The sequence below is a fragment of the Microchirus variegatus genome, assembly GCF_963457635.1.
Source record: "Microchirus variegatus genome assembly, chromosome: 2".
NCBI lineage: Eukaryota > Metazoa > Chordata > Actinopteri > Pleuronectiformes > Soleidae > Microchirus > Microchirus variegatus.
This window is the reverse complement of record NC_139803.1, coordinates 32,650,498-32,667,921: the sequence shown is the minus strand read 5'-3', so window position 1 is coordinate 32,667,921 and position 17,424 is coordinate 32,650,498. Positions and strand designations below refer to the sequence as shown.

General features: G+C 39.7%; 1 protein-coding gene across 2 annotated transcripts; it reads right to left on the bottom strand.

The window, feature by feature from the left end:
• Positions 1-13,212: 13,212 nt before the first annotated feature.
• Positions 13,213-17,247, bottom strand: mtfr1l (mitochondrial fission regulator 1-like). Of its 2 annotated transcripts, none has more exons than XM_083902631.1 (8): positions 17,142-17,247; positions 16,196-16,348; positions 15,939-16,046; positions 15,758-15,867; positions 15,277-15,488; positions 14,379-14,766; positions 13,522-13,669; positions 13,213-13,337 (listed from the first exon to the last, which is right to left on the bottom strand). In XM_083902631.1, the coding sequence occupies exons 2-7, from the start codon at positions 16,208-16,210 to the stop codon at positions 13,552-13,554; spliced, it is 951 nt and encodes a 316-aa protein (XP_083758757.1). In that variant the 5' UTR covers positions 16,211-16,348; positions 17,142-17,247; the 3' UTR covers positions 13,213-13,337; positions 13,522-13,551. The 2 variants fall into 2 exon arrangements, with proteins under 2 accessions (XP_083758757.1, XP_083758758.1); XM_083902632.1 differs by having other exon boundaries at positions 17,159-17,247.
• Positions 17,248-17,424: the final 177 nt, after the last annotated feature.

Below are 17,424 nucleotides of genomic sequence, written 5' to 3'. Positions count from 1 at the left end.
TTCGTAATACTTTTGTAAAAAGGATACTTCATTAAATGTAAAACAAAGGGAACATTTGGAGATCTTGTTGTTGTGTTGTATGTGACCCCTGAACCGAAATGAGTTTGACACCCAAGTATTACAGATAAACTGAGAACAGGAACACATTGAGAGAATACGCCCCAGAATAAGTCAAGAAAACAACAATACTTCCATGCACGTTGACACATGAAGCATCGCCGTCACCCACTTCACTTGGGATAGGTGTGATGCTCGCTGTAGTGATACATCACGCTGTGTTCCTGATGTCCTTGAAGCTTTATTACAGGACGAAGGGAAGGCAGACGCGCAGACGGCAGCCTCCCTCCTCCACTCTGTCAGGAATGTAAACTCCCACACAGTCCCACACAGGAGTGGGTCAACATGTCCAGCTCAGTTTCATCATCATCATCATCATCATCATCATCATCACCGTCATCACCATGGCATTATATCCCCTTAACTGGAGTCCACATCCTCTGAAATGACACACATCAAACACATCACTTTGTCAGACAGAGCTATAGATACTTTACAGTTTGCAGCATCATCAAAAAGGCAGCAGCTGAAGATGCATCTCGTCTTAATGAGCCGTACAACTGCAGGGTGAATGGTGTGCAGTCATACGAGAGGTAATAATTGTCGATATCAGCAGAAATTTGCTCATGGAAACTTCAACTTATGCCACTAACTGTTAAAAAATATTATCAAACTATTTTGGTTTAACGCCATATGATGACTGATTAGTTCCTTTAAATAAGCTGTAGATTGTGTCTCTTTAACTTCAGTGTCAAGATGTGATCTAAATGACTTCTGCTATATAAACGTAGCACAAAAAGTAAGGAAATGTGAGTTTGATGGATTATTTCTCTGTTCTAAAAATGCTTCTTGGCGATGCATCTTATTGCATTGTTTAAATTGTTTAAATTTTAAAGTGAAATAAAACAGGCTTGTTACATCAAAGAAGCAATCAACCAACTTTATATAAGAATACGTTCAATAATGATTATAGTCCTATAGGAGATAGAGGGGGAAAGGAGCATTTTGAACTACAGTACAGTATCTCTCCTTATTATGTTATATTTGCAAATACATTGACCTCGGTGTTGATCTTAAAGCTCATGAGTCATGGAGAAATCCATTAACACCTAAGCCTCAAAATGTCTCGACTTTTTTGTGTGCTAATTTTAACCATAAAAGGGCCAGAATCTTTCAATATCTGGCAGTTATTTACAATTCACTGCATGTTAAAATAGTGTATTAACAATTTAAAATGAAGAAACTGTTGAACAGTATCACACATATTTCAAATAATAATTTGTTTGAGTTTTTGTCTCAGTGTCTAAAACCAAGCCAAAAAAATGTAAACTATGTACAAGCTTTTTTCCAACTCTCTCCTCTCTGGCGATAAAAAGACTGATTCGCCGACTTCCTGTAACAGTACGAGTGAAATTACCGTACTAACCACACGTTGGCTTTGACGTGCAACTGCAATTTATCCGATAGCACAAACCGTAGCATAATTTAGGTAGCGCAAAGTGCGCTTGCGCAAATGTGTAGTCTGCGATACGTTAAAGGGTTAAAATAAGTATCTTCCCATTGAGTCTGATGACTCAATGGGAATGACATTTGTATTGTATTCAGACAGAGCCACAGAATATTGCTGAAGTGATAGATGTGCGTTCAGTCCTTGAAAATGCTTAAAGCATTTATCTGAATGATCTGAATGCTGAACTTGAAGATTTGTTTAAAACAACTTTCAAATGATCGAGAGAGAGAGAGAGAAGATAATCCCTCAAGTTAGTCAACAGGAGCATGAGTCAGCTGAATTTGCATGTGTACATATCATATGTCTATGTGGTGTGTGTCTGTGTGGTTACTGTGAATCACGGCAGCTGAAAAATGTGCGACCAGTCGAGCAAGAAGGCGAGAGGACGAGTGTGAAAGAGAGGAAACATTATCATTTACTCTCTCTCTCTTGCTCGTCGTCGTCTGCTGGATCGTCCATCGCTGTGGTGGGAGGGAGGGTGTGAGAAGATAAGTGAGGACAAGACAGCAAGGGGCTTTATTAATCTAAATACAAGCTTTCATGAGTTGAGTCTCTTTAAATCACGTCCGTCCTGCTCGTCTGTGTCCATTACACGTCATTTCATCTTTAATTACAACTGGCTGCAGTTGCTCGTACCTCGCTTTGACCAAACACTGCCAGTAAAAATGTGAGCGACAGTTTATTTTCCAATATTTCCACTGAGGTTTTTTTCTTTTTTTTGGAGGTCAAACTTCCCAGAAACAGTGGTTTCATTCTTTCATTTTTCATCAATGTCTCAGAAATTCATTTTCTCGGACAACATGACTAATGTACAGTTCGCCGTGATTATCCTCAGATCGGGTTCCAGTTTACGCAAGACTGCAAAATGCAGGTTCGCTCCAACAGAGTTGTAAATGATTGTTCTGCACTCTGAATCACTCACTGCATATTTAATGCACATTTAATGATTTCACACATGGAAGTGTTGTCACTGCTGGTAATTTCTGTCAGGATGCTGAAGCTGCTTCTGCCTCGTCTCCTTGTTTCCTGCCCCCTTGGTGTGTGTAGGAGGGCGTGGCAAATTCCTTCACCTGCACAGCTGACTTCAATTAACGGCCCGCCTCTTCTCCTCAGTTTCCCCCACAGTGGCAACAGCGGTCGGTCGCCTTTCAGTTTTGTGAGTTTTGTCTGTGAATTTTCAAGTGAGGAATCAAATACTTAGTCTGTCTGCTTCTTCTCAGGTTCCAGCGCCTGGTTTTCTGCCCTCTGCTTCTGGACTCAGGACAATCAAACGCTCTCCACACTGCCTGCCCACTCCACCACCACCACCCTGCTATGTTGGATTTTACAGTTTGATCTTGCAAATAAATCATCTTTAAATTGCTTAACCTCACTGAGGTTGTTGTTCTGCACTGTGGGTCACTTACCAGAACCTTTAGAGGCAGACATTGGATCAGAAGGATCTCCAGATGTCTCAACTGTCTCCAGAGGGAGTGAGTTCCAGAGGGTTGGAGCAGCCAGTAGTAGTTGGAGGCCAGTTCCATGGAGGAAGTCAGAAAGGTCATATGGAGAAAGTGAACGGAGAGACTTGAAGCTTGAAGATGATCTGGACTTAACAGGCAGCCAGTGCATATGTTTCAACATGGGGGGTGATGTGTTGCCAAGGTTCGGTCTGAGTGAGAACCCTGGCAGCAGAGTTCAGAACATGTATCCAGCATTTTCTTCAGGCACCCCCAAATAGGACGGCGTTGGAGTCGGGAGATATTTCTAAAATGGAAAAAAGGCAGATTTGGTGACAGATTTGATGTGTGTGTCAAATGATTGAATGAGTGGAGTCCATAATGACACCCAGGTTGTGGATTCTCCGTGGACAGCGAAGTGGTGAAGTCATCCACAGAGAAGGATCAGATCTCCAACCTTGTGGAGGAGAGACTTTGGAGCGACAGCACTCAAACTCAGTCTTCTGTTTTAGGTAAGAAGTCAACCAAGATTACTCTAAACAGTTGACAAGAGATTGTGGAGGGAGCTGAGTGGATGGAGATGCGCTGAGATACAGTTGGGTATCATCAGCATAACAGTGGAATGATCTCACCAAGCGGGAGCATGTATATGGAGAAGACGAGAGGGCCAAGGACGGAACCTTGTGGCACACCGTGGTTTACCTTTACCTGACAGAAAGGTAGGAGTGGAACCAGGACAGAGCGGTACTGGTAAGACAGAGTAGGAAACGGTGTCGAAAGATATCATGTAGCCAAAATTTCACGATAAAAGTTTGTTTTTAAGCGATTAATTGTTGTGATATATGTTTCAGGAACTTCACCAAAATCCGATTGAGTTTGTTTGTTGATGTCTGTGAAGAATTTTTAAGCACAACTTTGACAGCAATCCATATGGTTGAGCAATGTTCATTTCTTCACACTGCTACAAACACAGAGTGACTGCTCTCCTCCTCGTCCACATGGAGTTGCTCCATTGATGCCATTTCTGCTCATCGAGTCCGACGTGCCAGGAGGTTTTGAATCAACTTTTCCAAACGTTGTCACACTCGCACGTGCCAAACTCAGCCCCTCTGGGAAACTCAGCATGTCAACCAGTTATTCTTGGAGTGCAGTTTTCATGCTCATGCACATGGTGTTTTAATCAGTTACTAGTTCCAGGAAGCCGTGATCAGTGTTTTCACATTCAGAGAAGAAGTTAAAGGGGTTGGCAGACACTGACATATTGTATTAGTGATAAATAACAATGTGCCTTTTTTTATTATTAAATTGCTCTTCTGGAGATTTATTAGTGCACCGTCGTTTTAATAACATGGTGGGAAAATTGATTTGAAGGTGACACGCTGTAATTTATGTGGCTCGTACAGTAAGACAGTGCGAATAACCTCTGCTGAACACAGCAGTGGAGCATATACGACAAATATGTGATGCAATGAAATTTAAACTCTTACCTGATCCGCATTCTACTACAAATTAAAAGCTTTATAACGAGGAATAAAATTGCATTAAAGGGTTAAAAGGGCCGTTTAATGCATACACTGTGTTCTCCGTTCAAATGAAAACGAAAATGTTACTGACAAGTGACTGAACCACACTTTATATGACACACACACACACACAAGGGCCAGTTCACCCAAATCAAAAGAAGTACATTCTCTAAAGGCCCTGATATACTTCCGTGCACATGCCGCACGAAGTGCAAGTCGCATATTGCGGACCCTGGTATACTCGTGCGTCAGGGTCCTGTAGTATCTGATTTCACCATCAGGTGGCAGTACAAATCTGGGCGTGAGGAATAGGACACAATCCTACCAAAGAAGAAGAGCACGATGCTAGAGCTCCCTTGGACAAGTTTGGTTGGATTGACTCATCGGCTCAGAGGTCCGTCGGGCAGGGAAGTCGGGGAGTCAAGGTGTTCGAGGGTCAGGTCGCGGCTCGGATGACTTTCCTTGGCGACGACTTCTTCTGTTGTCAAAATGTTGAATCCATGTGCTATAATCTGATTTGAGCCACTATGCATTGCAAGTGCAGCTACCATTGAGGTGTCTGTCCAGGTGTGTGATTTGAGTGAACGAGCCCTTTAACCATGAGCCGAACTTTAACCTATAACCACAACTCAAATCTTACTAAACTTGGTCCTACCTGATTAGGGCCAGGTTACAGTCTCTATGAGGATGACTGTTCCTGACAAGGTCAGTGTTTATGCCAGAAAAGGTCCTTAAGAGGCAACAAATACACACACACACACACATACACACGCACACACACGTCCTAGCATGTGTTACAGTAATTGGCAAATTGATTCCCCAAGAACCGAAGCTAATTATCTCATAATATTAGGAGCCATCCCAGGAATAATCTCAGCAGGGTTCACAGCACAGTAATGAGACATGGGAGTACATATACTATATATAATGTGTGTGTGTGTGTGTGTGTGTGTGTGTGTAGTGGCCTTGGAAAACGACAAATACCACCATTATACCAGCTAAATTCCAATAAAGAGTATTTGCTGTGTGTGATTTTTCGCCCTGTGGTTCGTGCTCGCCTCTCATCCGTCAACTGTGTCTCACAAACACAACCCTATACGACCTAATTCTGGATCTAAACTGTGAGAAAATAGCATAATATAACATTTCACTGACATTTCTACAACACACTAATGTCTATGTTTAACGACTAAGCTTCAACAGAAGCAGCCAATTTGTTAGGATGAGCATAAACAGTGGTACAAAAGACACATAAAAAATTAATTCAAAAGCTATACTCAAAAAAACTTAACTTACACTTCATGAAGTGGTTCTTGGACGACAGGACTGAGAAACAAGACAGACGAACTGACAACAGGTGACACTAATGAGGGGCGGGGAACACAGGTGAAACCAATTAGAGGCGGGGCCACCAATCAACAGATCACAGGAAGGAAAAAGGAAGTCAGGATCTGAAAACCAAGGGAAAAGAGGAGTACAAAATAAAACAGACGTCTAATATACACTGATACGACTGATTTAGACGTTGAAAAGCTCTTCAGTCTGTTCCTCAGTGTGACGTGAGAGAAATGCTGCTGCTGGATCTCTTTTATTTGAGCCAGTGATTCATGGCTGAACCCCCCGTGACCATGTAACTGGTCTCCAGCTGGTCATTAGTCTTGGTGTGTGCCAATCAAAGCTAATGAGACAGCGGAGGCTAAAAACAGTGCGGAACAGCAGCTGATCCACCGCCTCACTGTGAGGAAGAGTCACACCGGTTCATCGACTGTTACTGTTATTAGTTTTATATACAGTATATATATATGTATGTATGTACTGTGTACACATCAATTGGCTTGTTTTTCCATTTGTCTGTTTTCATTAAATGTAATTATTCTGTTTGTAGACTTTTGCCGTCTTTAAAAAAATACAGAATTATAAGTTCCTAGTAATCTTATAAGGAGAAAGAATACAAACAGAATACATTATAAATAAGACACTGTTACAATAGGGCTGATTCATTTTTTAAGAACTGTTTCATGTATTTTAACATATCTATCTTTTTTAAGTGTATAGCAGTGCAGACTAGAGCAGACTTTCATAATAACAACAATAATAATCATGGTTTTACTAACTTTATTTGTATAGCACCTTTCATAAAAGGATTACAGCTCAAAGTGCTTCACAATTAAAGGAAAATAACATTTAAAACCATGTTTTGACTTTAAAATAAACTAAAAATGCAACTGAATCACAACACAGGGTGGAATAAAAAAAAAGGAGCTGACTTGATGGCTGGAGTAAAAAGAAAGGTTTAAATCTTCTTCTAAGTTTAGGGCCATATGATTCATTTTTTATGATTTCTTTGTTACACGGAGCAAAGACACCAAAAAACATTCACATTTAAGAAGCTGAAATAAAATCAGAAAGTTTGTTTTAATTATTGAACTGAAACAGTTGATGAGTAATTCAGTAATCAGTTAATAATCGAATAACTGTTGCAGCCCTGGTGCGGACACAAAATGGAGGGTCAACTTAAGCCATTTTGTGCATCTAACTGTCAAAATCGGCCATTTTTGATATGCCTTGGCAACCATTTGTTGTGTCTCATAACTATAAATCTGATATGAATACATTTTGCTATTGATATTGAAGAAAATGGCTGAATTAGCTCTAATTTGGGGTTTTCTGGCTCACAAGAAAACATTGAATACAGCTGAATATTTTCAGGATCATGATCAATAATTTACGTTATCACACCACGTTCTTCAGGTGCCGTCCACTGCGCGTCATTCCGGTCAACTCGTGTAGAATGAGCAGGTTTTTTATTCACCCGTTTGACCTGAAGTCAGATGTTTTATTTATACCACAGGGTTTTTTGTTCAGCCAAGCAATATGATTTATTCAAGACGAGCTCCAATCGTGCTGTTAATCCCCAGAAAACATTGGCTATTTCGGCGTCACTGGTTGCCGATGCCAGTTCCTGTGGTGACAAAGGAGCTGGTTAACGGCCTCTCTCTGTTTCTTCCTCTCCCATCTTTGATTCCTGTGTGTTTTACACTCCAGTTTTCAGAGGAGGCTCATTACTGTATATATGCATGTATGTCAGATGCAACAGGGATGCAATATCCCCAAAACCACAGTCTTTAAAGAGAAAGACGCTCACGATGACGACATACTCAATGTGATGCTGTGTTTATCATTGAATTGTTTTTTATCTGGGAAGCTGGAAGCCACTGATGCACCACATTCAGTAATAGGCGCCGAGACGGTGGGAGCAAAAATGTATTTTAACCCTTAGAAAACAGAGTGTTTCGGGCTGTTTTTTCCATTACTATGTTAAAACGTACAGTATATACAGAGGCTATATATGTGCAATACATAGTATCTTATATCCTTTTTCAGCACAACTTATAAGCAATCGGATGACATTTTATTTTCATTTTCACCAACTATTTGAACTACTTTCACCAAAAAGTACTAAAAATGTTTAAAATCGGATTGAATTTGTGGATTTTGGAAATTTGTCACAGTTCAAAGCTTATTTTGTGCCTTCTGCACAATTATTGCTACTCTACATCACTACCAAAAATGCGATAAAGCTTGAATATGTGACTTATAAACAAACACCCCCAGGAATATACAGAGTTATCCATAGATAGACGGTAAACTTACGGCATAATCTTGTTGGATTTGCACTTATTTTCTTGGTAAAAATTCCAGATTGCTCATAACTTCATTAAATTTAAAACAAAGGGGGAAACCATTTTTAGATTTGAGATCAAATTGCGCTGTATGAATAATGAGCTTCACTCTTTAACATGATAAAAAGGTCTATTTCCCCCCCTGTGTCACTGTTATAAGTATGCTGATTCTGATTCTGAAAAATAAGAGCATTTTGATGACCAAACAAGCATGGGCTGTTATACTCCGTATGCAAATGTGAAATCTGAATTGATAGAAATCAGTCACATGCCCGTAAATGATCCATTTTCTCTTCAGAAACTGGATCATTAATGAATAACTGTCACATTAGCGCAGAGCCGCCTGGGAATCACCAACCACCTCCTATCAATTTCTCATCAAAACGTGACATGAGAGCTGAGGAGGAGGGAGGAAAATCAGTGTTTCTACTCCACTGTGTCTGTAACTTATTGGAAGAAAACCAGGTGCAATATGTTTCCCCTTTTCTATTTCCTTCTCTTTTAACCTGACAACACTTAATGGATGCCAGTTGTGTCCCACGAGGCTAAAACAAGGCCCAGTAGATAAAAGACACTTTGTGCTTTGTTTGGGCTCCTCTTTTTCTTTTAAAGTGCTTTCCATAATGTCAAAACGAGTGTATTTCAGGGTTTATACACACCCTTGAGTGGCTCCAAGAGTTCCACTCATGAATGCTTTTTTTAAATTTGCATCACAACGCACAAAGACCCCCGAAATAGAAACAACACAGTGAATCAATTTGCGTCGCAGCTCCGCTTTTAGATCCACTCATGTTGTGACTCATAAGTGTTAGTTTTGTGTCTTGATGACGCGGGCGGATGCGTGGGTGACACCGGGGGAAGAGTGGGTGGATGGGAGGATGGGAGGATGGGAGGATGGGGGGGGGTGATGGCAGATGCGATGCTCGCGTTAACAAAGACCTTTGTGGTCCACTCGAGTCTCAGCTTCATTCAGCTCGTTGTTGCTATGATAGGACATGGGAGACGACACTCAAACTCGGGCCAACATGACATTTAAGACACCATTTTAAAATGTCATGATGTTTATTTGGTTGTCAACACTTGCACTGGACAAGTTTACTTGTCAATTAAATATTGTTTGTCTGGCATGTGAAGAAGAGAGACAGACTTAAAGCACTAAAGTTTAAGAATTCAAATCTATTCAAATCACGTACAGAAATAAGAACGGACAGCTTTGCAAAAGTCTAAGGGTTGTTGTTGTAAACACAATTAAAAAGATGTGGAGGAAAAAGTGAAAACAAAAGATGACAAAATAAAATTTAAAAACAAGATTATTAGATTACTTCAGAAATAACTAATATATGACATAGACACAGGCATGATTAACATAATGGCGGACTGGAATAACTAATAATTGAATTCTGTTTGTTTTGCAATAGTTTGTGTGTTTTTTTTCTACCGTGTTTATCTAAGAGGGGAGATAATTGGACAAAAAAGTAGTTTACTTCATTCTACACCCTTATGAACCCTGATTGGTTATGTTTTGCTGTTTATCTGAAGAAATGTTGTCGTCATTTGTCATATTATGCTGCTTACCTCCATTTTGTTCTGTATGAAGAAATAAAGTAACATATATGTGTCAGAATTCTGACTTGTGGCCCTAATATTCCTCTGTTCAGTGCTACTTGCACTGATAATGTTACTTACAAATCTCATAATTTAGTGTCCGTCGTTCGATTGATTGGCTTCTGTCAGAAATGCTTGATGTACCATGTCAGAAAATAGTCACTTTCAAAGACTTGGTCAAGCCACTGAGATTAAAATCAAATATATAGTTTTGTAATAATTATTAATTTCAGAACTACAAAATACTCACACCGACACTTAAATCTGTGATTTCACCTTTCAGTGGCACCAGGGAGCTGCCTATTCAAACGTGCAGCAACTGCTTTGAAAAGGAAAAAAAGTCTCAATGTCACTTTGAACTAAGTAACTGTATTTATAGGTTCAACAGAGCCTCATTTTTGACACTTAGCTCTATTAACTGAGCTCTCCGCAGACATTTGCCTGTATCTAAAATAGTAGAAAGTCCATTGTGGAGGTGCAGAGGGACAACTAGGCCAAGGACTCTCACAGAAAATAGACTGTGTGACTCACTGAGGGGACACATTTGTCTTGGGAAAGAACAGGAAATGGGAAGAAAAAAAAACGATGTGGGTTAACAATAATCCTGGAAATTGGATTGTGACACGACAGTTACTACGGGTTATTTCAGGCACATAATGGCTGGTCTTAAACTAAATGTCAGCGAACATTTCAGTGTATATCCCCTCTGTAGGTGTGAATTTCATGCATAACATACAAAGTAATATAATAAAATGAGGTAAGGAATGATACATTCCAACTGAAGTGCAAATTAATGCACAAACTAACCTAATATCTAGGTTAAAGTTGAATAGTAAAAGCATTAACATGTGATGTGATGAGTCAGATAATGTAATATACCATCTTTTAGACGTATAAAGCAGCATAATATTGACATATTCAACACCTCAAGAAACCTTAAAGTGACAAAGGTTTCCACTGACAATGTAAAGCAAGTGATTTTAGTGAATTAAAGGCACTCACTACTACATTACAATCAAAACCGACCCTCGTCTTATTCACCTGCACTGCCCCACAGTGGTGACATTTGAAAATGCAACAGAAACAGTCACTTTAGCACCGCTCTTTCAAAACTTCAGCCCGTCTTTATTTACAAGTCCATACGACGTGATTAACAAAAATCAAACAACAACAAAAAAGAACATACAGGTGATGATTGCTCCAACTTAACACACACACACACACACAAAATCTGTGGAAAATAATCATTTAAAGTTCTCGTTTATTCAAAGTCAAGTCAAGCGATGCATTTGGGGGGCGTTTGTTTTGAGCATATACACATCTCCATTTCGAGTTTCACTTCCTCGGTCAATTCAAGCCAAACTGAACACACGTCTGACTTCACTGCACACACACACAAACAACAAACACAAACAAGGTGGTCATATATTTTCCACGTGGCAAAACTTAACTAGTCCTAGTCATGTAGGAGTCAGTATATAAAAGATTAAATATTAGGAGTGACTTGAGTGGAGGTAAAGGTGACACAAAAAAAGCAAGTGCTTTGCTTCAAGTGAGTGAGTTACACTCGCATCTGGTCGTTTATTGCGCGTTTGAGGAGATGAAGACGTTTGGCAACTTAACAAAGACGAGGGCGGAGGCATGGTTTTTATCGTTAACGGAAACTAACGGAATAACGATAACTGAATTGTGCGTTTACAAAACTAAATAAAACGAACAAAAAAAAAATGAGTTTGGGTTCATGTGAAGTGTTTTTTTTTTTCTCTACCAGCAATGTTGTTGTACATTCATTGATAATAAATGTACAATGTGGGACATAAGGCTATGCAAGTTAAAAATATTTGTTATGTACTTCATTGGGTTGAGTCTGTTCATCCAGGTCAGGGGTGTCCTAACTTTTTTTTGACGAGGGCCAGATTTGATAATGTGAAGATTTACAGGGGCCAAAGGTCACTTCAGACCTAAGAGTTACATACAAATGCATTGTTTTATAATAACTGAATTTTCATTGTCACAATTTTTAAAATGGCAATGTAATCAAACATAAGCCACGCAGGAGTGGAAAAAATGGAAAAGAAATCAGCCTTTCTTTCCACATCTGGAGTCAAATAACATAATATGAATGAATGAATGCGGGAATGAGGGTTATTTATTATTGATATTATTCTTATTTATGTGTCTTTAGTCTGTTGGCTATTTGATTTTTTACCTTTCACACCAACTGCATCCAACATCAGCAATATGATGCACATTTTGCTACTTTCTTGTAGACTGTTATATTTGATTCAGGGATGGTTGTTTATTTGTCCTCATAAACTTTTAAAATGGCATATTTTGCTGTTCTTTTTTTAGGACACACAACGCTCATTATGACCTTTTTGAATCTTGCATCTATACCCAATACTACAAACACTAACACTAACTAAAAACTTATAAACACTAGCAAACCCGCTTTTAAAAACGAATTAAAACCAACTCATTTCAAAAACAAAGTAAAAACTAAATAAAAAACAGAAAACTAATGAAAAATCCTAAAACTATAATAACCTTGGACAGAGGGCACATTCAGCAAAAACAGAAGGCAGACTAAGTAAAACAAACCTATGGCACTTTTGAGCTCATAAGGGAATAAAACCAGGCATCGGAACAGGCCACAGATCTGTGGTAGAACATCAACAATATTCATTTTAACACACACACTATAGTTTAGTCCTCACTGAAGGATGAATGCACTTGTCACGCAAACACGCACATCCTTTTTTGATTTTACACACGACAAAGTTCAGTCTTGCATCTGTGTCCGTATTTCAGTTCAGGTTTAAATTTAAAAAACAACAACAAAACCACTGCCCTGTGGCTCAGTGATGACCACTTCTTTTTAGGCGTTTCTCAAAAAAAAAAGTGGACAGGCATAAGAGGTGCAGTGGAGCGAGGTAACGTACATACAAACATGATGCATCTGCAGTCTCCATACCGTCATGCTATAAATATTAACAGCACAGATATGAATGTACGATTCACACACACGCAACTGACAAGCTTCACTACATCTCTGTGTGTGCACTAAATCAGTTTCATCTGAAAAAACTAAAAATGATCTTCAAGTATGACTGAGAACTGTTTTTACACTTCTGAAAAAAAACAACTAAAACATATGTTCTATGGAAAAATTCAAAAGATAACTTTTCATAGCAGGGTGGATCAAATGTTCCTAATGTTCAAAACGTTGAGCATGGACTGTCTTACTGTCATTATTGAAAATATGAAAATAATTTTGAACATTTTCTTTTCCCAGAGTTGAATACACTACAGTGCAGAAACTGATTCTTGTTTTTAGAGCAATCGGCCATCTGTTTCCACTGGCGCTGCACTGCGAGTGATCACGTTTGTTCGTAAACGTCTGGGAGCGGGAGCCTTTTTTTGTTTGTTTGTATGTTTTTACCTCTGAGAAACAACTATTGCCTTGATATTGAGGAGCAAAGTTTGTAGATCCATGGGTATATTCTCCACAGGCAAAGGCCTAAAAAAACAACAGAGAAGAGGGGGGGGGGGGGAGCAGAAAGACCACTAAGAACCAACAAGTCAGCTAAACATGTTTGGTAATGGAAATAAAATGATCCTTAATTACATAAGAACAATTACACAAACGGTTAGAAAAAGATGTAAAAGCAATACAAAAACTGTATTTGTCTGTCCTGACTTACATTGAACAGCAGGTTTGGGTGGTGATTGGTCTACTTCCAATTCACAGCAGCAGTATCTTCTTCCTTCAACACAAACTTTTTCCTCAAAGCCTCTGAAATGAGAGAGGCAGAGTCCTCTTCTCTCAGGGACGTACAGCCTCTGTTGTATCTGCATTGACAAGCAATGGAAATGTTCAGCATCAACAACAACAATATCTTGAATATAATAACTCCAGTATGACAACAAGGGCCTTTCTGCATGTTCTCCCTGTGTGTGGGTGGATTTTCAAAAGGTTGTCCAGTTTCATCCCACATGCAGATTTGGGGATATCGGACACTCTAATTCCATATGCAGATATAAACATATTTTCTTAGAACTATTGTACCATTTAGAAGAATATGCCAATGTATTTTTAACCCCTAACCCTAACCCACTTTTGTACATGCAGTTAGAGCTGGGTTAGCTTAACTTAACTAGAGCTAAAACAATTACTTGATAAATTGATCGTCAACTATTTTGATAATCGATTAATCGGTTTGAAGCGTTTTCCATGATTGATGATTGTGAATATTTTCTTTGTTCCTTTCATCCAGATAACAAAGAAATGATTAAAATTCAAAAACTTTAAGTTGTGGACAAAATAAGACATCATCAATTCCAACACTGAAGAACATTTTTTAACGCTTTCTGACATTTTATGGACCAAAAGATTACTCGATTAATCGTGAAAATAATCAACAGATTAACACATTATGAAAATAATCATTAGTTGCAGCTCTAAACTTAACTAACAAAGTCCCATAATCAAGCATTGGCACCAGTTCTAAACACATTACATGGACGTTTTTACTCGTCTGACCCAATGGCAAACCCTCACCTGTCTTTGCTCATCTTCATGCGGTTCATGTCCTTCAGGATGTCCATCACATCAGCAAAGCTGGTGGACTTCGACAGTGACACTGTATCTTCCTCCGCTTCCCGGAAGTCCATGCTGGGCCTGTCCAGGTCAAACGTTGCAGAGGCGGTCATTGAAATGGGCGGCAGAGGGTCAGGGGCCAGCTCTGACACCATAGAAACAACATCTTTATCTTCCTCCGCCAGCTCCTCTTCTTTTTCCTCCTCCTCCTCCTCCGTGACGTCACTGATGACAAAGGAAGCAGCAGCGGTGGCAGCTGGCTGGTAGGGCGCTGTCTCAAAAGGCGCCATGGAGAAAGTCATACTTGTGTCATCGGGGGAAAGGAGATCAGGGGTCAGTGGGTTGGAGCCTGAAAGAAAAAAGTGAAGCAGAGGAGACAAATAGGTTGAGAGGAAAGTGAATTCAGAGCGCAAGTATGGGGTACCCTACTGTTGATTACTGTCGTTTACTGTCGCTCTTAACAGAAAAGTAGTCTTCAAATCAGTGCAATTCATCCGACATTTGCTTAGGGCATCTATGTTGAAACATTCAATTAATAATACTCGGCAAAAATGATCCTTTTGTCATTGACCTACAAATTGATGCCAAGACATCTCAGTACTAAAGTGCTTTCAGAGAATTAAGCTGCTGACCTGGCAAAAAAACAATCACCATCACATGAAAACATTAACTCTGATGTAAAAACCCTGTGTGCCACAATAAAGCGATTTAGAATCCACATGATCCAGAGTCTTATGCTTTAGTAGGAATGTAAAAAGCTAGGTAGATGTGTTACCAGTTCTTATGTCCCTGTTATTTTACCACTATCAAAGTTTAAAAATAAACATCTACAGTTAACATAGTACTTTTTACTACTTACCGGTGTCATTTGACACAATCTTGGCAATCTGTGCACGGAGTCTGCTGAGCTCGTCCTGCAGGGCCGTCGTGCGATTCAGCGCCGTGACCCCAGGCTTCCTGAGTCCCTCCATCCTTTTGCCTTCACGGCGGAAATTGGGAACAGACGAGTTCCTGTGGAGAACCAGCAGGGGTGTCGGCCTCCATTCGTGTTTCAGAGGACGGGTGTCACTCCTGGAAACATTGGGTGTGAAATCAGTGTCATCGAGCATTTATGACAACAAACTGAGGTTTTACTGTGCAGAAAAAGTCACATCACTATTCTACACCGAGTGCCAACACTCGATAACTTAATAATCCTGTCTTTATTAAGTTTATACTGGTCTTCACCATTAATTACAGCTGCAAAGTTTACCACAGAGATTAACCACTGGGTCCCGAATAGAACTGTAATAGCAAAAACTGGACAGAATAATCTAAAATAATAATAACGACACACTTACCGCACTCTGGCATACGTTTCCTCTTCATCTGCAGCAATCCAGGCAATATCTGCCAAGGTAGGAACAATGGGGCCATCCATTGGTCGCAGAGAAGGTAGACCTGGTAGTTCCTGTAACACAAGGACACAATGCTAAAACATGTTCACAGAGCCGATTAAGTTACACTGGATTTGATATGTACCTGAAAACATGCCCTTTGTGGAGGTTTGAGTGGGAGAGTAGATCCTATTCTTCTAACAACACTACGTGTGGATCCATGAGGCTTATTCTGCCAGATGGGAATTACTTCCTGCAAAACATAAAACACGATCAGTCTCAGCAATATTTAAATATAAATTCAAACATGGAATTAATATATATGTTTGTATATATATATTTTTTTGTTGTTGTTGTCTTTTAAGTTAGCCAGCGACACTCATAGAAGCCAAAAATACTTACAGTTTCCGTGTCCATAACGATAGCAGGTCAATCTCATTCACTGTGATAGACGCACACCAGTGTTTGGTGCAAAGAGTGGCTTAAGATGGAGCAGATCAGCAAACAGATTCCATGTCAACTCTTGGGATATTATTTGGTGATTACATAGAGCAGCTGTCCAAAGAAACAAACAAGGCAACTGAATACATCACTACAAAATGAGAAGTAAAAGACAACTGATGAAATGGTCGAGTATTCATTTACTGTCATTTGCTAAAACAATGCATGTGGTCAAACAGCCTCTGACATAATGAATGGCCTTCTGTTTACAATGTCTGTATACGTGGGTTTCTTTGACTCCACAAGAGATTAGTAAATACGATTTGGCACAGCTTTTACATACGTTTTATTACATAGTTTCTCAGATCTTTTATATGGGGGCTCATGTTTACAGAACTACAGCAACCCAATTCACAATTGTGGCAAGAGCAAATATGTGCATACTGTAACGTTCCTGGCTTAATTCAAATTTAAAATATTTAATACGTATTGGGGAAAAAAAATCTTACGATCTTGTTGTTATACATTGCAAACTACAGCGATAAAAGATCACTATAGTGACACAAATATAATCGTGAGTAGGTGAACCTGTGCTAACTAACAAAGCTAACTACAGCTAGGTTCAATCCACTGTTACACGCTACTCTTGTCAAATGTTACCGTACATGACAGATAAAGGTAAAGGCTCGGCAATATTTCACAGTTGTGTGATGTGTGAACAGCGTCTCTCTGCGCATCTTTAACCGGTTGCTACGGACATCAAACACACACAGGTAGCGTAAATTAGCTTTAGCAGCACCGGGACAACGGCCCCCGGCGTGACCCTCAACCCTACAACGCCATTTTACACACTTGTTTCACGTATTTTGGACGAAATACACTTAAAAATCGCAAGAGATAAACTAACACAAGATGAAGACTCACGGAAACGCCTCAGTGTCGTATTCTTTGTGAGTTCTCCTCTTCGTCTTTCAGCTATGTTGTCGTTTATCAGGCCGGAAACCTGTGTCTCTCCTTACTGTGACGTGATTGGCCGGAGCATGGTGACATCACTTTATCGCAGCCTGTTCGAGAGCTCCCCCTAGAGGTGGAGGTCAACAACGACGACTTCACCCTGTATGAATCTATGGTATGAACATCTTGACTTGGCCACAAGATTGTTTCCTCCCACCTACTTCCGCCTTCGCTGA

Excerpts from the sequence above, each read along its gene's own strand:
- mtfr1l (XM_083902631.1), bottom strand. Across the intron at positions 14,767-15,276 it reads GATTGTGTCAAATGACACCG|GCTCCAACCCACTGACCCCT; the intron begins GTAAGTAGTAAA and ends TTTTTCTTTCAG. Across the intron at positions 13,670-14,378 it reads ATGAAGATGAGCAAAGACAG|ATACAACAGAGGCTGTACGT; the intron begins GTGAGGGTTTGC and ends TTGTCAATGCAG.